Source organism: Alosa sapidissima, chromosome 12 (assembly GCF_018492685.1).
Source record: "Alosa sapidissima isolate fAloSap1 chromosome 12, fAloSap1.pri, whole genome shotgun sequence".
NCBI lineage: Eukaryota > Metazoa > Chordata > Actinopteri > Clupeiformes > Clupeidae > Alosa > Alosa sapidissima.
In genome coordinates, this window is record NC_055968.1 from 25,488,935 (window position 1) to 25,510,502 (window position 21,568).

The window sequence follows — 21,568 nt, forward strand, 5'->3', positions numbered from 1 at the left end:
CTGCATGCCACTGAGCGTCTATAGGCTTCAAAAAGAGATAACAAATCATCTCTAAGACCACATCACATCTGCAATGTGTGTCTGGATAGTGAACTACAGGCAAAAAAACACATGGTCCTTACAACCCATCTGCCTATTAAAATGCAATGTGATCACTGATTAAATGTAATTGAAGTAGATGGAGCATCAGCAAGATTCAAGATTTCACAACCGCAGTAATAACCACTTTGATTAAACTACACACTCTAAAATAGCTGCGCACTTTGATGTCTTTCATGAAAGTGGCCATGATGTGTGAATAATCCATGACCAAGAAAGACCGGGTGGATATTTTGAGCTGAAGTTGCTTTTTTGCTGTGTTTACAAAACCTGTTGCCTGGACCTATATACTGGCACTTAACAGGGGAGGTATTTGGGATGTTCTCAGCTGCTCCTGCAATTGACTCCCCAGATGGCCTTTCTCCTCACAGGGGGCTCCAGGAAAAGGCGTGTGGGGGAGGAAAGCAGGAAAAGTCCTCCTGGGTTCATACAGTGGCGATTTTCAAGCAGATTGTCAGTTACATTATGTTCAGCATGATTCTGCTCAGATATCAGATATTTCATCAACCACATATGTAGGCCTACAGTATATGGTCTCCAAGAACAATAAGCTGAACAAATGAGTGAGTGTAAATCACTTGTCTGCTTTTTGAACAGATATAGCCTGCATTAGCATGAGATCAAATTGGTGAGCAGAATGAAAAAATGTGGGCATTTCAGATGAAAACCATGCATGATGTGTTTGATCATGCATCTTCAGTTTAGTCTAAAGCATATTCTTTCAATTGTCATTTCAAGACAGCCAGCTTTGTCCTCCTAAAATGTCAAAAGGCAAAAAAGATGTAGCCTATTCTAAGAGACATTCTGGTGCAGATGTAGTTGAAGAGAAATTTCACAGGTTAGATTTTTGTCCCCCTACATAATAGACAAGGCATGTGGAATGTAGTGGGTTTGTCCTGCAGTCCGTTAGAAACCCCCCTTTCTCGGTGTCTTAAAAAAAGCACCTCCCCTCTCCCAATCAGAGTCATTCACTAACTTTTCTCTTTTTCTCTCAAGGGTAGAGTTCAATTTCCCATTCTGGGCCACATATCCCATTACAAAAAAGGACCCTGGGCTCGTCTACCTCAGGCCACTTCAATCGTTGCAAGGTATTGTGCAAATACTTTGATTATTGATTTATTTCAAAAGGTTGACATGCACAGGTTTAAATGATACTTAGCGCGAATACTTAGATTTTTTAAGTAGGTAACAAAAGCTGCGGTTACTGTAACAATGCACAAGAAACACGGCAGTAAAATGAAGTCTAGCGAAGTGTAGTCTCTAACTTTTTTTGCTACATTCATATGCCGGCTTTTCCTGAAGTCTTCGTTGCCGCGTAGGTGATCATAGGAAGTGAAACATTCCTGAGTGAAGAAAAAAAGACTTGTTTGGATGTCAAGCCTTCTGGTTTTCACAATGTCTAATGCATTGTTTAGCATAACAGTTTAATGTTGGATAACTCTTTAGATACTGCAGGGAATGTTATTTTATGTCTACCCATAGTAGTCGCGGTGAGTTCTCAGAAAGAAGACAGTAGAAAAGTTCTGCAAATATTTCCCCTGAACCGTTACTCGTGAGAATGCATCTAACTTGTAGCATGAGAAAGTGACTCGTTATTTTTATCTTTAAAAATATGAAACAATCATCCATATTCAAGCGTTTTATACGATTTTGTCTTCCCATGACACACTAGTTGACATGAGAGAAATGGATGTTTGAATGCCAAATGCCACAGGCACGCGGAGGTAATTGATCAGACATTTTCTTTGTTCGCTCTCTCAATTAGACCCGCCCACATTTATTCCTCCTATAGACAAGGCTACAGTATCAGTATCATTATGGCGACTATTATTTGTAGCCTACTTGTAGTGTTTGTTTTTCTAACTGAATTACAATGTCTGCCCCTGCAACAGTGCCAACTATTCAATCACTAGCCAGTCACGAATTATTTAAAAAAAACGAGCATATTTGAATAAATAGCCTTTTAACTTGTAAAAATATAAGCACTTATAGAAACTTTACAACTTAAATTGAATATTTGACAGCAATGTTGGGAATATGTATTGGTCACTCTGTGTTTATCTAAACTCATAGTGGGTGGTAGGCTGCCACTGCCTGTGCTTTCTCATTCATCTCCAGTCAGACAGTTTAAGATATTTTTGTTGCCTTTCTCCTAGACACCAATATGTCCTAGCTCTAAAGAAAACACCCAGTTTCAACAAGCTGTTTTTTAACCCCCCTGAAGTTGAAACCCGTTGCGGCCCTGGTTATAAATCATTTGGGGCCCATAGTTTAGACTAAAAGCCGAGATTTTATGAGAGAACAAAAAGATTGAAATCGTAATGGCTGTCCTTTCAGTGTATATAATACATTCTAATGGAGTCAGAATAGACTCATAAAAAAACTATGTTTGCTGGTAAGTAATTCAGAATTAATTTGCTTCAGAAACCAGGTGGATAATATGGTTTGAAACAAAAGACCCCTTTTATGAACAGCTGGCTCAGACATCCCATGTTGTAAGGATCCCATTTTGGCTGTAAAACATACCGGTTGAGAAAGAAAAAGTTAAATAAAACTCCCAGGAGTAAATCTTTTATTTGTGAGTCCTGATTCAGGGTTGTACTCACAAAAGTAACATATCTACCCGGCTGTTTTGCAGGTTGAAAGTAGCCATAGACACAATACAGCTTGCTTCCAAATGGCTTCTGTCTCCCAGCCCTAAGTCTTCTCCCTTTCTCTTCCTTTCCCTTTCCAGCCCCCCCAACCTGGAGTGCATCGGGACGGAACAGGTCCGCTCAGCCACGTGTTGCTCGGGGCAGTTGAGGTGATCCGTGGGGCAGGGTGACATCCGGAGAGAGAGAGAGAGACGGTGCGCTCGCGTCAGCAACAGAGCGATTCACGGAGTCGAGTTGAGTCGAGTCGAAGGCGCGCAGCACTAGTCGGGGCTAATGGGAGCGTGGCAGCAGGCCAAGCTGGTGCTGGGATGGGCCGCTCTCTTCTGGGCCTCCCTCCAGGCAGCACAGGGCCAGGGCCAGCCGCAGGCCCAGAGCCAGGCGCAGAGTCCAGGCCAGGGAGACGGGGGCTACCAGGCCAGCCGCTTCTCTGGAAAACCTGATGATGTGCAGAGCCGCGTGCGCAGGCGAGGCCAGGACACTCTGAGGGGGTAAGTCTGCTGTTGTATTGTGTGGTGCCTTTCTAACAAACATCTACATTTATCTACATTACAGCTTTTGATCATTTGATGAGTTGATGATATGACTGTGAGGTATTATGGCTGGCATGATTACATACACTGCAAAATGAGGTTTACGTCCTGATGAATTTAGGTGAGATATTGTCATTGCCATTGTGCAATATTTATGACAAGTACTTGGAGAGCACAGCCCTTTGTCCTATCACAACCAAATGCCCTATCTGGCAAACTCGAAGTGGAACAAAGTACAAGATCCACTTCGTGATCCACTCCAAAATTCCATGGGTTCTTCCTTGGCCCATGCTAAGCCCTCCATCAATTTTCACAAGGAGTCGGTTTGCGTCAGTCGGTTTGTGTTTTGTCCTGCTGTCAGACAAGCAAACAACAAAGTCTGATGGAAACACCACCTCCTTGGCAGAGGTCATAGTAACTGTACAGTAAGCCTGCCTGGATCAACTTGCCTGCTGCTAAACACATAAAGGTAAATGCAAATTCCCATGGTATGTGACATTTTCATTTGAAGGCCTGAAATAGGGGCAATTAGAAGAATTATTAAATGCAAGTGTTGTGGATTGTCCATGATTAGTGCCACTGCAAAATGAGGTTTTGCCATCAGACTGGACTAGGGGGGAGTCCCAAGATTGTAATTCTATTAATACGCCTGGCAGCGACCTGGACCAGTGCCATAGCAGGACTGGAGCAGAAACCACAATGAATACGTCATTGTTCCTTTCAAGAAGGTCATGTGCCGCAAAGCAAAGCTGAAGAAACGCTTTCCACAGGATGAAAAAAAAAGAAATGAAATACAGGGGATATTCACAGCCGAGAATTGTTTTTATAAATGGAGGGAAATGGCAGTGAGTATATTTTTTAATGACTACACGATGACACCAGTTTGTATACACAGATGATGCAATGCCTTACCAGAGTGAGTACTGACCATTGGGGCATGCCAGTGTAGTGAGCTCGTTTTATGTGACGGCTCCGCTGCTCCAAGGAAACTCTGATGAAGCTGCTGCTGAAAACTGAAGTTAGTGCAGTTGGTCTGGGCTCAGGGGCCAGTTGACATTGGGGAGGTTTTCTTTTTCTGTGGCCCCAGCGAAAACCATCCATTCTGCTTGTGAGAAAGTCTGGGTTTTCTGGGGCAGGGCGGGTGGGGGGCGTTGTCACTGGTGCACGACGACGACGTCGGCAGCATACTGTATATTTTCTAATTTTAGATAAACAAAGGATGTTTTGTTCAGCGTGGTTTTAAATATCAGAATCAGTTATTCCAATCTGTGTCTCCATCTGGGTTGACTTCACACTCAGCCCCCAAACCCCCCCCTCACTGAATGAGGAAATGAGGTATTCCGATCGCTCGGGGGACACAACAAGGGACATTTGTTTTAGTAGTGCAGGTGATGAGGCAACAGACACAGTATGGCCAGAGGGGGGAAAACGTTCCTGCAATTTGAAACCAAAATTGTATTTAATCACATTCGAGAGCCCGGGTGACGAAGCGCAGGCACACAAACAAAAGTGATTTCTGAAACAACATTTCCCCCAGTCCGCTTGCATGGGGTCAAATAAACAGACCAGCAGAAGACGTTGCCAGTCAGTTTGATTAACTCACCGAATACTTGGTCTGCTCAGGCGGCAGCGCAAGAATGTTACCATGTTTTAGAGAACAGCAAACATCTCAATAGGCCCTTGTGTTTGAACACACTTGAGTATGGAATCCAGCAGTCTGGCATTCACGCTAGACCTGTGAGCCATCCGGTCTGTACTAAATTATATGTCTGGGCAATTGCGCAGTATTACTAAAGAAGATAAATATCTGATCTCGTCTGGAAAGCAGGGTCCTGCTGCATGGCACGAGCTCAACGCTGAAATGTGAAATAATGCCACATATGCGCTGTTCAGAAACTTGGCCATTGCCTGAACAGCCAAGAGGGATCCAGGGCTTGCACAAGTCCACACATTGTTTTCATTAATGCGTTCCCTTGTCATGGTATTTCAGTGCATAAATCAAGGATGTTTTTTATATTCTGTTACACTGAGGTTGTTGACCAGATTTGATGGCCTAGTTGAAGACGGCGGATTGACATAAATGTCTCTGCAGAAGCATTCCTGTCATAGCCCGCACAAATGCATCGTCAGGACACTCATGCTGCTTAGTGGACTGGACATGACTGAATTTATATCTGTGGTGTAGACTAAGTGTAATTATGTGGCTGCAATTGGACATTGCCTTTTTCGATCCTCCACTGGTCAGCAGTGTGTGATTTCCCAATACATTTTAAGACTCACTTTTTTGGGGGCTGGAGGTGATTTTGAGTTGGTCTGATTTATTGGCGCTCACAGCGAAACACAATTTGGCCCTGAACACGGGAGATATCTGATCACATTGCGGTTTGGGAGCCCCTAAATTATGCCGAGAAACCTGGGAGAGCCTTGTAAACCGGTGGGCCTTGACTGGGAATCAGTTTCATGGCACCTGTCCACCCGTGCCCAGCTCAAAAGAACACAAAAAAACTGCGGCACAGAATAATGTGGCCTGTGGGACCTGGCTCCGAAGGCCAGTGGTGAACTCAGGGGAGAATTTTTTTTTTCCTCGCTCGCTGGGCGCCAATCCTCAGAGCTGAAGATCCCATTTGACTGCTCAGGTTTCTTCCAGATCGGTGTCGGCTCCTCTCCACGGAGTGAAATGGGAATCTCCTGGGACTCCCCAGCAGTTTCTGCTCCCCCTATCAGAGTTATAGTCCAAAGGTCCAGGCCAGCTGAATCTCCATACCTGAATCATACCTAAACAGCGGTAAACATCCATTAGCTGGTATTTCCTGTTGGAAATGCAAAAGGCTGGGAAATCTGAAAAAAGGATTGCCAGTTCCTGTCTTTTTATATGTCAGAACTAAATACATATTGTGAAACCAAAAGAGCTCAGATGTATGCAACATATGGGTAGGTCAGCACCTCTGTCTGTGTGAGAATGTGAATAAAGGCTTCAATATGTCCAGCATTGAGAAATCCATTGTTTAGCTGGTTGCACAATTTATTTGATGTTATTTGATGTCTTTTACAGCACATTTTGTTTTCTTGTTAATCACTGACATCATATGTTGACCCATAAATGTTGCGTGCCCAGTAAAATGAAAAATGTTGGCAGTGGTACAAGACAAACCCACCAGGGTCCAAGCTATAGCTTGGATCACAAGGTAGAACTCCCCCCTTTCCAACTCCCAGTCCCATGAAAAGAGAGAGGGGGCGAGAGACCCGTCTAGACAACTATGAGCTCAGAGTTCAGGGCAGTCAGAGGGTAGAAGCTGGCCAAGTTGGACCTAAAAAAAGGTCTTGAGGAGATTTGGAGACTTAAAGCACCTTATCCCATTAATGTCACACTTGATAAAACAGTGGGCTTATTTTATGCGGACTGAAGTTGGGTAAAGCAAATTCACTAACCAGGGTCAGATGCCAGAGCGGTAACCCATGACCTCAAAGAGTGGTAGCCCTTCTTGTAGAATAATTTTTTCATTGACGAACGTTTTTTGTAATGACCTGCCTCCAGTCTTTTTTGACTTCAGAAGCTTCAGAAGATCCTCCTAATTTCATTTCCTGAGGTTTTGCTCTTGATCCTTTGTTCCTGACCTTTTCTGTCCACAGAAATGTAACAGGTTAAGACATTTTCACTGCCGTGTGTCATATTCCCAAACACCCTAGCTTCTTTGGCCCCGAAAGACATCAATCATTAGCCTTCACTGATGTCTCACACAAGTTCTAAAGGTTTTGCATAGGTTTAGTATCCTAAAAAATGACACTATGCCTGTTAGTTAGTAAACACTGATGGATCTTTTGTCTCTGTATGTGTTTACTTTGACTCTGAACTTTTAGAATGTGTCGTTCTCTCTTGTGGGCCACTCTTTCCTGTACTTAAATATTATCTAAATGAACGAGACCTTCAAAGCTGAACATCAAAGTGCCGTGGTAAAACTGAACCAATCCCTTTTTAAAGCACTAAGGGCTGCACTTCAGTTTCAACTTAAAGAGGAATCTCCTCCGTCATATTAATCCCAGTCCAGTCATAAGGACAGCAGTCGAAACCCCAAGGACAGAGGAGGCATCAAAAGCCCAGGCACTACCCAAGGTCACCCCAGAAACCCAGAGTATTAATGCATCCAGATTTCAAGAGGAGCCTGTTTTCAGAGGTCCATTAATCTGCTGTTTTTAGCCCCAGCATGCGATGTTGTGTTGCAGTGCTCACTTGCTCTCTTGTTTCAGAGCGCGTCTTCATTTTTCAAGCGCGAGCTCTGAGCTGGCTTGCTTGTTCGCTCTCTCTCTCTCCGTGGGAGAGGGAAAAAAAGGATCTGGCCTCCGCAGCTTTCGCCACTCCTTGCTCACGTTCCATCATGCGCTGCTCTCGTTTCCACTCTTTTGTTTTTTCCCCCTCCTTGGGCCCCCCCATCCTATCCTTCCTCTCCCCTCAAACTTGTTTTCTTTCCCTCCCACTGGCTCTTGTCCTTTTCCCACCATTTTGCCTTTTCCTGCACCTAACTCTCTCCTCTATCTCCCTCTAGTCGCCCCTCCTTCCTTCCCACCCCCCACCCCCCCCCATCTTGCGTTTTTTTTCCACCTCTGGAGTGACGGGCATCTGGTTATGTGGTTTGAGAGTCTGTCATGAGATGCAATGCACAGCTGTGCCATCCCAGGTGAAGGTAACATTTTCTTCATTTGTTTTCTATTTAAAAAAGCAGTCCCTGTCACGGACTGGAGATCGAAACACCCCTGTGGTCATTGGCTGGTGGATTTACACCAGGCCTAAGCAGGCGATGATGGAAATAAAGTCACCTGTAGTTATAAAGGAGATGGTCGATTTCGCATTTTCATGCACAGGCTTGTTGCCGTCATGCATCATATGGAGCTCGAAGCGAAATGAGAAAAGCAGCATCGCAGAGAAGAGGAGAGCGCATCACATGGGCTGCTAAACTGAGACGGCTAATCCGAATTACATTCGCGAACATGTCTCGGGGGCTCAAAGAAATTCCAGGACAGCGGCGTTATGCTTAAACCAGAGGCCACTTTTGAAATGACACTGTGAAACACAGGTGAAGTGCAGAGACATAAACCCTCCAGTCAGTGATGACTCTTACATGTGGCAGGAGGGGGGGGGGGGTCAGGCCAACTCCCTTTCCTTACTGAACCGGGAGGAAGCTGAGAAGGGCTTATACAAAAGCGAAAAAACTGCAGAAAAAAGGGTTCAAGGAGGAATACTACAAATATCCGTCCCAAGAGTTTAGAAACATAGCAGTATGAAAACAAACGGGTGTGTCTTTTTTCTACAACCTCCCACCCCTCATCCCCTTTGAATATGTGTGTTGTCCTTGGAGGACTCAGATCAACATTAGCCATATTTATATCAAAAGCAAAGAACCCAGGCTTTTATGATATCCTAAATAACCCCATGTCCGTGTGTGTTTGTGAAAGGGATCTGTGTAAATGATATTTGGCCTCTCTAAATGCCATGTTTATTTTCTCTGCCTTTTTCTATTAGGCCCAATGTGTGCGGCTCACGTTTTCATTCCTATTGTTGCCCTGGGTGGAAAACTCTCCCTGGAGGAAATCAGTGCATTGTCCGTAAGTATGGCCGCCCCTCTAATGACTGTGAGAAAGGAGAGAGGGAGAGAGTGAGAAGGGAAGTCAGACATCATTAACATAGATTATGCCCCGTGTGAGGTCTAAACCAGTCGGACAATTGAAAAGTTAAGATTGCTATCTTGTTCGACTTTTGCAGTCGCAGTGTAAATGAACTGAGAATGAAGTGTCAACATGTTTCGAGTCAAAACATGGTTAGAGATTACCAGATTTTTGTGCTGATTTCTCTAAATAAAACTCCCAAAAAGATACATTTGATTGCTCTACCAGACTTTTGTGCGGATTTCTCTAAATAAAACTCCCGAAAAAGGTACATTTGACTGCTCTTTCTCATCCACATTAGTATTTCTATGCCGATTTTGTGACTTAACATATCAGTGATATAAAACCAAGCCATCTTTAGCTCTATTTTTAATGGCACTATTTGAAACACTGAAGGTATTACTTCAGCACCCAGGGTGATACTTCAGCTCAGAAGCAATAGCCTAGTTTTGAGTTGTGAAAATGATTCTCAAGCACCTCAGAGGGATCTCCTTAGCTGAAAGGGCCATTTATTTCCTTTAAGGAGTCCTCAAGAAGCTCTTTCCTCCTTTAAGACAGCATGCTTAATCAGCCCAGTGAGAGAAAGCTTTAGTGTTGAGTGCCACTCCTAACTCCCCCGCCTGACCCCAATGCTGACTCTCTGCCTCACTGTTTCCAGCCATCTGTAGGAACTCCTGCGGCGACGGCTTCTGCTCCAGGCCCAACATGTGCACCTGTTCCAGCGGACACCTCGCCCCCAGCTGTGGGGCGGGGGCCGGAGGTGAGCTCCAGCATCCCATTGACCCACATAAAGCCCACGCAATAACCATTCACAAGATGCAGCATCAACACAGTACATTCATAAAACAATTATAGTATTGTGATAGTGGCACATTACTTTGCATTAATAGAACACATGATTCAGGTAGGAACCTACTCACTAGATTAATAAACAAGCAAAGAATTCACATAGTTAGCTATTCAGGTCAATTTTTTTTTTTTAAAGCCCTACTGACCCAGAAAGATGTTGCTGGCGTCTTGTAGTCCACGTTCCCTCGAAGGTGAGGTCACGACAAGTGCGGTTTGTCAGATGTTGGATATGTAGCTCTGCCATTTGCGCTGCAGTTGAGGGAATACTAAATCAGCGGAGGTGGCTCATGGTCACTAGTGTTCATGTTGTAGCTCTCCTCCGGTCGAGAGGTTTTGGCCCAGTTCTGCCCCCGGGGGCCTGCTGTTTAGTTTATGGCTTAATGTGCAGTCTGCACAGGTATGGTACTCTCCCCGCTGGGCTCAGCCAGCGCTGTCACTCTTCAAGAGAGAGGAGAAGAATTATGGAAAAGGGAAAGAGAGGGATAGAGTGTCCAAGACCACTTAGCTTGACCTGGAAGTGTAGAGCACAATCCCGCATCCCCCGCCTGTTTGGACGTCCTAGCAGGTCTTGACGCCAGTTTTAATGTTCCGAGAAAGCAGCTCCTAAACCCTGGAAAGTCAAAGGAGCTCTTTATTCCCTGGGTCTCCTCGGACATGGCTGCCCGTGGCTAAACGCTAGGAATGCTGAGAGCCTACCTCCCTCAACCAGGCCCTCAACAAAACTATAGAAAACTGATGGTCACACTTACTTTCACCGTTTTTTGTTTTTATTGTGGACAGTTGGCGGATCTCACAGAACCCCCCCTCCCCAGGCATCTCACTTAGTGGTCTTTTTTTTCCAAAACCTCTGGACCGGCTTAACACTACCTGGAGAAATGGAAAGTTGGAGTGATTTTTGTTTGTCTGGACCATGATGCCTTTGCTTGGGAGCAGGAATGTTTCTTGTTTCGAATGTGTCCCAGTAGTGCTATGATGATTTGTTTTTTTTACTCTCCCTGCCTCCACAAGTGGTCAGTTTAAACTCTCTGCATGCCTCTCAAGTGAGGTCAGAGGTAGTCTCACACACAAACAAACAAACACAGAAAAGTAATGGCACCTTAGTGAGCCAATCTGTGATCTCTAAGGAGCTCCAAACCAGCCTCCTGTAGAGGAGGATTTATCATGCAGTTGAGGGCAGTCGAACGTTTACTTGCACTGACAAACCCCTGGTGCTCCAAAACCGCTTCAGTCACCCATAATAATAATAGCATCTTAGCGTCCACCATGTCAACTGCAGTGGTCACACGGAGTGCTCCGATGTTTATGGTCAAGTTACAAATCTGTAATTACTCTATAAATCATAAGTGGCTCAGAGGCTGTCATAATTTAAGCCCAAAAGCCTAGCGGTGGTACCTCAGGGGGGAAAAACCAAGAGACCCAAGTCCTCTTGCCTCCTGCTTCACCATAATTGCAGCCTGCCTGCCTTTGACGTGCCCTCCCTCCTTCAAACCAGATGTGGAGAGACAGACAGCGCCCAGATTGAGTTGCTTGAGGGAAGATGATTGCTAAGGGATTGACAGTAACCTGTGCTGTGCATAATACTGGTGTTAGTGTGTAGAGATGATGGTGTGGCCTTCAAACAGTACGATGAGGCCCTGTGTCTCCTCTCTAAGCTTTGATAACGTTATGCTAGCAATATGAACAGTCTCCCCGAGGCAAGACCATATACCTCTCACAGTGCTGAAACAGGACCTCATAGCACTGAGATAAAAAACCGTCTGCCTTCAAACAGGATGCCTATAACAGCACTGAGATAAAACCATAGACCGCACCAGTACCATCTAGGGAGGCCTTGTCCTCGGATCTGGCTTTGTAGGTGAAGAAAAAAAATGAATTGACATCTGGTTGTACAAAGTATCAAATTACAGTTAAAGAGTATGACTCAGAGTATATCAGCACATGAGACCCCTGTCCACAGAGTGGGATGGTGGCATGACATGACTCCCATGGCTGAGGTATGCATCGCAGCCCAGGGCCCATAAAGAGGAGCCTGTGTTCTCAGGCACACGTATGTTTCCTGCTCTCCCGTAAAAGCGGACAGATGTAGCCGGTGTGTGCATACACACACATACACACACACACACACACACACACACACACACACACACACACACAGACAGAAGGGGCATTGTGGCTGCTATGGGGCCAGCAGCAGAGACCCCCATCTTTCTCTCTTTTTTTTTTTGAAAGTGTGTCCCTTCTTTCTGCACGTGTGGCGTTGTGTTGTGGCGTGCAGGTCAGGGAGCTGAACCGTCTCCCCTCCCGCAGCGGAGCTGTCAGCGGGTCTAGCCAGTGAGATCATCACTCTTCCGCCCGTCGAAGGGAAAACACGCTCGCGCTGAAAAAGCAGCCTGTAACACAAAACTAAACATGCAAAGAAAAGAGCCATGTTTAATGTCCTGCCAAACTCCCTCTCTCTGGCTCTCTCACTGTTGGGTTTGCTTTTAGAGACCCAACATTTTTTTTTTTTCAAAAAGACAAAATGAAAAATGGAAAAATGTGATTAATCTGCAGCAGACTTACATTTTCTTTGATGAGCATTTGATCCAATTTAAGCGAAAGACAGGGGTGAAATCCATCAAAACGAATATTATGCTGTAGTTCTCTCTGTTGGCCAAAGAGAAACTTTTCCCCTGCGTTTGTATGTTTTTTGGCTTGGTACGCCAGACCAGGCACAAGAAGAGAAGCCTTCAACTGATTGTATACTTTAAACACACAGGCAATCAGAAACCATTGAAATAGACCCTAAAACCATCAGTTTCCTGGAACAGTGAGTAAGATAAGGGTTGTTTACACTTACTGTAGGTCTTGCAGGGAGAGCATTACACACACTTAACACAGAACAGGGACTGAATTGAGGACGAAATTCCAGCAAGTCTAGTCACATCCCCACGACGATCTATAATTCCCGTAGCATGTTGAAAAGATTTAAGACAGCAGTGAATGGAGGGTGTTCCAAGGTCTTGGGCGTCATTTCAAGCCCGTCCAGCAATCTGTCTCCTTGGACTGAGGTTCTGCCAGGTGTAATTAGATCACTTATGAAGTGAGCATTTAAGAGGGGGGATAAAGCCTCCCCACATACACACATTAGGAGTGAGGTTGTGGGTGGCTCTGGCAGATATGGCATTGGGTATTCAGTGTGTGTGTGTGTGTGTGGTTTTGGGGTTGTTTTCTGTCTGTATGAAATGTATGGTTAGGACTCATCTATTCCAACAGACAGGAAACATTCTTGGCTGTAGGACACATATGGTTGGCCTCCTGCGCTAGTACATGTGTTGTCTTAGTGTGTGTTTGTGTGTGTGATGTGTATCATATCTGTGTGTGTGTGTGTGTGTGTGTTTGTGTGATGTGTATCATATCTGTGTGTGTGTGTGTGTGTGTGTGTGTGTGTGTGTGTGTGTGTGTGTGTGTGTGCGCGTGTGTGAATAGCTTGTTCTGTCTATACGTTGCATTGAACTCGTCTGTCTGTCTCCCACAGTGCAGTCCTGTAATGTCAGGTGTATGAACGGAGGCAGCTGCCAAGAGGATTCCTGTTCATGTCAGAAAGGCTACACAGGCATGCACTGTGGACAGCGTAAGTACTCCCCCCGGCAACCCCAACTCCCAACGCACACTCAAACACACACGCAGACACGCACGCATGCACACACACACACGCACGCATGCACACGCACGCACACACACACACACACACACACACACACACACACACACACACTTAGCTTAGTCATTACTCATTCCTAGCAGATGCTGCTTGTAACATGGGACACAGGGGGGAGATGTGAGTGTACACAACCCAGCTCCACTCTGTGCTCATATAAGAAATGAGTCAGTCTAGAGCGCTTAAGGATACTTTGGCCTGCTTGAATAGAGGAATCCTTCCAGGTCCTACTTAGATGCGTCCTATGAAGGACACTTTATGAAATCCATTTGTGAATGCTCTGCTAGCAGCTTTTAGAACTTGATTTGTAAGATGAACGGGACAGACCAATTCTAACAAAGAACAGGTTCATTTTTGAAAAACAACTGAGCTGAGACACCAGACTTATTCTTTTTCTCATATCACACTCTGGTCTGTCCACAGCCGTGTGTGAGAGTGGCTGTCAGAACGGAGGACGATGCATCGGCCCCAACAGATGTGCTTGCGTCTACGGTTTCACTGGTCCACAGTGTGAGAGAGGTAAGACTTATTGTTTCTTGTTGCAATTTATTTGTCTAGATCATAGCATATGGAGTTTGCAAAGTTTGCAATACACCATGGCAATAACAACCTACTGTGTGTTTATGGGCACAAACAACTAACACTAGGATGTGGGCTATGGAGTCAGGACATGAAGTGGGCCAAAACCTCTCCACACGTTAAGTTGTAATGTTTTTATAGTGCTGTTTCATGCAGAGGGTATTTTTCTTCATGTTGTGCTAGCAACAGTGTAATCATTTTAAAATTAAATACTCTGACAGGGGCAAAGTGCCTGGTTGAGAAACTAGACACTGGGACTGAATGTGTGAGTATAAGCAGAGCTTTCAATGGGCCTGGGCTTAGATTAGGCCTCAGGAGAGAGAGAGAGAAAGAGAGAGAGAGAGAGAGAGAGAGAGAGAGAGGAAGCTTGACCCTTTTCCCTTAACTAACCCTCCTCTCACTCTCTCTCCACCCGCTCTGTCCTGGACCACCACCACCCCAAAACACACACACACACACACACACGCACACACACACACACACACACACACACACACACACACACACAATTCTGGGCTTGTTTTCTTCGAAAACACAACAGCACTGGGGGAGCTGGGCTGGGAGACATCTGGCAATAAATAAAGCTCCTTCAGAATGACAGCGTTTCTTTGTGGAACAGTGGACATTTCCTGATGAGGAGTGGAGCTCGGAGCAGAGCAGAGAGGAGCAGAGCAGAGGAGAGGAGACAGGAGACAGGAGAGGAGAGTGGGGCAAAAGCAAAGGCAGGGGTGGCTGGGGAGAGGGGGTAAAAAATGGACTCCACAGCTGTGTACACAGAGCCAGGCCCAGGCTAGCACAAACAGTCTGCTCTCCGTGCTAAGGGCCGGGGCTGCGCTGGCCACCGGACCCCACCAGCCCCAATCCTCCACCCACCCCCCCTTTCCTGTCCAGCGCCCCCCCCCCCCCCTCCAGTGCCCAAGAAACAGCTCAGGACCGGGGCTGGGGAGGTGGGGAGTTGGATGGGGACCGGTCGGGGGATTTACCTCCCTGCCCCCTTGTCTGGAGAGAGCAATAAAAATGCCTCTCCACAGATCCCCCCAATCACTCACGCTGCATTTGTCGAACAACGTGGTGTTAAGCAAAATAAAGAGGCATCACTCAAATGAGAGGACCTGTTGCTCATAAAGAACAGGCAGTGCTGCTTGGGTTTTTGGTTAGTTTAACCTTTAGGGAGCAAAACCTTTGCATCCAGTACTAAGGTCCCAGATATCCTTAGTGTCAGGAGGTCTCCTCTTGGTACATGTCAGCACTACATATTAACATGACCCCCAAATCCTTACGGTATCAACTGGGACAAAGAAGTTGTGGGAAGAAGTGAGATTTAAGTCTGTTTGTCCACTGTTTTATGTCTGTTGTACAAGGAATGGCTCGAGGGCCCAGCAGCGTTGGCCAAACCAATTTTCCAGGTTAGTAGTAACAGAGTCACGCGTGAGAGCTCTGGCAACAATGGCCACATTGAGGTGATGGAAACAGGGGAATGCTGCTATTTCAGTGAAAACGAATTCTCTGGTGGAAGGGTGGGATTGACAGCGAGCCGTTTCTGCTCTTTCACAGCCCTCCTCCGCTCTCCTAGCAGCGCATCCTGTTTGGGGGAATTATCCATCATGTGACTGGCCAATCGTGACATTTTGAGTATAGATTTAAACAGCACTGACACCATGATTTCTTCTCTGGAGCTACAGTTTGATTGTGTTTTGCTATATGTGCCATTAAGTGGATTTAGAAGTGGAACTGAAGTTTGACATTTTAATGAAGTGCGAAAAAATGGAGAGAGGGTAAAATGCAGGAGGAGCTCTTGAAATGTGGGCCGCTTCCCAGACAACATAGTGTTTATTCCCCAACGTAGCGCCCATATAGGGTTAAAAATACAGTGTGCACTCTGCAGGACTGTTAAGTTCATTTTCTGAGCAGACATGTGCACTCTGCATAATTGTCCTCAGTGGTTTCCAGCTGAGGAAACGTTGCCTATTAATTTAGCAGGCAAAGGTCTCTGGTGCCAATTCGGCACGTGACTGCGGTGTATTGTCCGACTCGTTGCTCTTTCATGCATTTCTACGACTCTCTAAACATACCTAAGCAAACTCGTTGAAAATGGATAAAGCGTATGATGTCTTTTGAACGCCACTGTGAAAGCGTTCGATTGTAAGGTCTCCTCTCCGCTGGATAGGGTCTAGCCTTGCTGACGCGTGATTTATTGGACACTGTCCCCGTCAATGCAAAACGCAGAGCCGCTGAAACGGACGCAAGAATGGTTGGACCTGGGCCTGGAGGAGTCCTGTGAGGGCCAGCTGGATGAGAGGTGGAGAATGAGGAGGTGCGGAGTGGGCTATTTACTGTAACTGTGCTATCTGAAAATTACTGTAAGTCACAAAAACGCCTGCAGCTTTTCCATTCAGGAAATATCAAACCTCTTGACAGGAAAGCAGGGGTGTCTTTTTTGACCTCGTTGTCAGGAGAGCACGCTGACCTTTTTTTAACAAGCTGCTTGAGTCGCTTAGATTATATTTTTCATCAGTGTTTCTTTATGCTCATTGTGAGCTGATTTATCGCTTAAAGTTTGGCTCACATTAGAGCGGTTTTCCCCATCATTGACTATAGAATAAATATGGGTCAGACTCAACCCTCTCCCCTGCTAACAATTCATCTGGGTTCTGCTCTGTTTCCTCAAAGGAAGAGCATTCCAGACAAGATTAGGCACACTCTATCACCGTGCTGATTTTTCATCGTCTCTTTCTTGGAGAACAATCCTCACAATAGCAACACATCACGTTTGGCCACTGTGATATCATGCAGACAAAGACTTGCCAACTCACTTAGCCTACTTTCCCAGTGTGAGAGCACAATGCAGCATTTGCACACACAACGGCCCGAAAATTGTTTATTGATGGAAGGGCTGACTAGTTCTGACATCCCATTTTGCATTCTCTCACAGGAATACTGGAGGCCAGGAGGCTGTGAGAGAGTGCTGCTTAGCATTTCAAAATTCAAGTCAAAATTAGACATACTGTAACAGAGCACAAACACTCAACATTTTGAGACCCAAACCAAAGTCCTTTTAGGCACTCGGCGGCCATAATGCAACGCTTTTTGGGCACTTATCGGGCATCTATTTCGGCAGAAATGTGCGTGCACAAGGCTTCACGACACCAATCTTGCTCCAGTAGTGAGATCAAAACACATGATTGGCATGATGTCTTCACAACACACCACATTATTGGCTCAATGTATTCACAACATACTACATGATTGGCTCAATGTATTCACATGTCGACGTTTTGCCGTGGAAGGGGTGGGATAGGTGCAGACAACTGCCCTTTTGGCGTTACAAACTAACCCCATGCATTTCTATGGAGGGTTTTTTGAGTGCTGTGTCTCCTCATTAGAAAGTCTCTGCCCAAACCGACCACATGCTTCTCATACTCCAAATGTCTTTATTTGTGAGGGCTGTCACCTTACCAGCCAGGGGGCCATCGCTCTACATGTGCTGTGTTATTTAGTCCATTAAAAGTGCTGGGTGATGTCTCCAGTCTTTAGTTTGGCCCCTCTCTCGTACGCTGCAGTGTTTTCCCTCCGGCGTGAGCTGCACACACAGACGGTCCTTGCTGAACTTGGCTCGCCGTGCGGGAGAGAAGCGAGGCTCACGGGCTCCTGAACGATTTTTGCCAAGGCCGCGATCCGACGCTCGAGTTGCAAGGGCCCCCTCCGCAACATCAAAGCGGTGCTGTCGGTGCAAGGCTGGAGCGCCTCCCAAAAAAACGCTCTCCTGCAGTCGAGCTTTCTCACCGATTCCTTCCGCATGAACGACTTCCTCCGGCCTCCACTGGGCCAAGTTCATATCAGCAATTAAGGTGAAAAATGAAGAGAGAGTGAGAGAGAGGGAGGGGAAAAAAGTGATTGCAAAGTGTTGCTTTGCCCTGATCACGGTTGAGTTTCTGTTGCTCAGCTATTGCTCAATGGATCAAAGAAACCCACCCCATTGAGATATGATGGATGGGAAATAATGACCTGTCTGCCAGACCTGTCTACACGATTGTCATAGCTTGATGGGACAGTGTGAGTGGAGTCTCTGAGAGCATGAAGAGGAGCAGCGGTGTGGAGGAATAAAAACAAAAAAAAAAGACGCTGGCGGTGATCAGAGATTGGGACTTGGATGGACACATCTGGGCTTGAGGTCCTTCCTCCTCCGCCTCGGTCCCGAGCAGACATGATTAATCAATCCCAGATGTGTATAGGATGTATGCTGCGGGTTGCCGAGCCTTGGAGGCGACTCGCATTCCACGACTCAAATTGTCCACGAAGAATTGTCAGGGTCAGGGGTGCATGCAGGAGTGGAGGAGCGGAGGAGCGGAGAGGGGGACTGTAGCAGGGAGAAGGACAGGGGGCGTCCTTCCTCACCCCAGTCTGTACTCGCCTGACCTACTTTCTTCCTCCCGGCCTCTGTTTTCTTCTGGGATGAGTGTAATTTACCATTCATTCCCACAAAGTAATAATAAAACGCCATAGACACCGCTACATGAAAGACACGGCTGTCTCCTTTTAGGCCAGGGCATGCGAATCGTTTCCCATGGCAATATTTAATTGCCGGAGTTGGCAAGCCGTGCAATTTGATCTAGTCCAGTGATATATTAATAAAGCTTTTATTGCACTTGGCTGCGCTATTGTAGTTAATTAGACCTCAATCACACAGTAGGGTGCTGTGGGTGCTCTGAGTTGTATTATGTGCGATTGACTGGCCCTTGTGTTGCTTGACTGGCCTCAGCATGAGGTCATTGTGTTTGATTTGTGAAGTGCGCTTAACAAGATTAAGTCATATTTACGGACAAATAGAACAGCAAGGTGGTCACTGGGGTAGAACCTGCTAGAGACACTATGTCCCATTATTTTTGTTTCCACATGCAACCTTGTTCTGTCAAAATAGTGATGATACTTCCAGCAGAGTCTGTTTGACTCGAGTGAATCGCTCAGTATGGAAAACCAGAGATTAAAATGGGTTTTTCATGGGAAAGGTCGTTATTGATGGTGACTTGCAAACAGGCTCCTATTATGTAGTTATCCTATTAGACAGGCAAGAAGTAAACACACTGTCCAAGCATTTTCAGACCAAAATTCAAACTTGGAATGCATAGCAGCAAACAGTGCAGGAATGTGATCACAAAAAATTAGAGCAAAAGGAACTCTCCCTCTGCATCCTGCAGGGGTTATTTGAGGCACGTAAATTACACTGGGTTTTTTTTGTGCAATTATTTTATACATGATAGTAAATCTAACGGTGAATGAGTAGAGAAAGGAGAATTTTCCCATGTTCCTCTCTCATTACCTCTCCTTCTCCCTTTGTTTTTTTTTGTTTTCTCTCTCTCTCTCTTTCTTTCCACATACCTCATGTCCCCTCTTTCTCCGTCGTTCTCTCTGTCTCTCTTACAGACTACCGGACGGGCCCCTGCTTCCTGCAGGTCAACAACCAGATGTGCCAGGGTCAGCTGAGTGGCATTGTGTGCACCAAGACGCTCTGCTGTGCCACCATCGGCCGCGCCTGGGGTCACCCGTGCGAGATGTGCCCGTCCCAGCCGCACCCCTGTCGCCGCGGCTTCATCCCCAATATCCGCAGCGGAGCATGTCAGGGTGAGTAAGAGTGCTCACCGCCCATCCCCCCCCCATCATCTATCCCCACCCCGATACAGATCCACAGGGGACCCCCCCCCAACCCCCATCATTCATCCCCACCCCGATACAGATCCACAGCCCCCCCCCCCTCCATGAAAAAAATCCAACCTTGCCGTTGCCGCCTGAACACGGCGCAGGGACAACATCTGAGTCCCCTGGGGGCCCGATGAACTGCACTTCACCTCGCCTGCATCAACATTCCAGCTACAGGCCAGTGTCTGTGCAAATATGAGCCTTTCTCCCCCCATTGTCTGGCTCGTGCATTTGCACAAGGCTCCCTAATGGCTGGCCAGACTAAGCAGTAAAGAGAGTATCAATATATGGCGTGCATGTGAGGGAGGTCACAGCCTCACTTAGGTAAATGGAGCTCGTCACCGCTCAGCAATGTGGAACTCCTTCCCACGTTAGAGGGTTTCGGTAGGAGATAATGGCCGGCACTGTCTGGGGCTGGCCCATGCTGTCCTGAAGACGAAGAATGTTATTTCAAGGGAATGTGTAGATACTCCACATTCTTGCCCCCGCTGATATTGCCTCGCTTGTCCTGGTGTCCTTTTTTTCTGATGGTCATCAGCTGAAAGCAAAGCTTCAGCCATTATTTGGGGTTATTTGAGGGACTCGGACAGACAAGACAATTGAGGGAAATATTGACGTTGCTGATTGCTTCGCCTGCAGTTATGCGGAAAGGCCTGGATTCCACCCTCTACTCTCTGACAGCATTTTGCGCTCCACACCGACACCCCCTCGGTTCCACACTGACCGCAGCTCACAGTTTTAGGTTCCCGTCTGATGCTCGTGATCAGAGCGGCCGACGAGGCGGTGAACTCTCATTCCATCAGTTTCCCGTCTGAAAGCGGACGCTACATCAGAGAGACCCGTCGGAGGGAGTGCAAACGGCTCATGTGTTTCCTCTCAGTCAGTCAACAGATAATGCTACGCGCTTGCATACCCCGCGCCTGCTAAGAGGAGAGAAGAAACGCCAGCCAGAGGAGCAGGGGTGGGGTGGGGGCAGAACAAAGCGCGCGAGGGGTCTGAAAATTGCGTTGCTGGGCATTTTGAAATGTTCTTGGCTTGGAGGTTTTGGCAAACCTAGAAAGCACAGCCTGTTTTTGCCATGTTGTTTTTCTTTCTTTCTTTCTTTCTTGAAAAAAAAGAATAACAGTGAACTGTTGGGCTGATTAGAACCAGACCGAGGGGTGTGGAGATTGGCATAGTAGAACAAGGCGCTGACGCATGCCAACTGTCCCCCTGTCAGATGCGAGAAACAAAGAGGGCAGTCAGGTACCAGGGGCCGGGGGTAATAGATTCCTCCGGCCGCATGCGTGTTTTGCATGACACCCCGACGCATAACAGCATGAGCTCACATCTATTACATGGGCTGCAGTGGGAGCGAATGTGGAGGGTTGCCAGCAAGGCTACACAGTCTGGCCAACAGCGTTGTAACCGCTAGAGGAAAAACTCAAGTTCTGCCATGATCTTACTCCATTTGTGCACAGAACCCCATGTTTTTACAGTCACTCTATCATTAGCAAAGGCAGTGTTTCGTGCACTCAGAGAATGCTTGGCAGGAGTCGTGACTAACTGGACATGGACTAGTGAGGTCTGCCAAATGCACATGAAGGAAACGCTGTCGCAGGGGCACACCCATGCACCAATGAAGTGTAAATGTGTGAAGAGACACAAAGAGGGGGTGATAAATGTCCGTCTTCCTCATAAAGCAACAGGAGAGTCGTGGACGTCCACTGGAGATAGGAGAACGTTCAACCCCAATGCTCCACAGAGCACTGAGTGCATTTATCACTGAAGCAATGAACAGCCGTCTTGTGAGATGGATGCATTTG

General features: G+C 46.5%; 1 protein-coding gene across 1 annotated transcript in view; it reads left to right on the plus strand.

The window, feature by feature from the left end:
• The first annotated feature begins 1,101 nt into the window (after window positions 1-1,101).
• fbn2b (fibrillin 2b) overlaps window positions 1,102-21,568 on the plus strand; it is a 64,655-nt gene continuing 44,188 nt past the window's right edge. Inside the window, exons 1-7 of the mRNA XM_042056593.1 lie at window positions 1,102-1,187; window positions 2,834-3,241; window positions 8,799-8,881; window positions 9,600-9,701; window positions 13,308-13,403; window positions 13,914-14,009; window positions 19,491-19,688. Coding sequence (XP_041912527.1) covers window positions 3,027-3,241; window positions 8,799-8,881; window positions 9,600-9,701; window positions 13,308-13,403; window positions 13,914-14,009; window positions 19,491-19,688 — 790 coding nt within the window. The 5' untranslated portion in view covers window positions 1,102-1,187; window positions 2,834-3,026. The remainder of the gene's footprint in view (window positions 1,188-2,833; window positions 3,242-8,798; window positions 8,882-9,599; window positions 9,702-13,307; window positions 13,404-13,913; window positions 14,010-19,490; window positions 19,689-21,568) is intronic.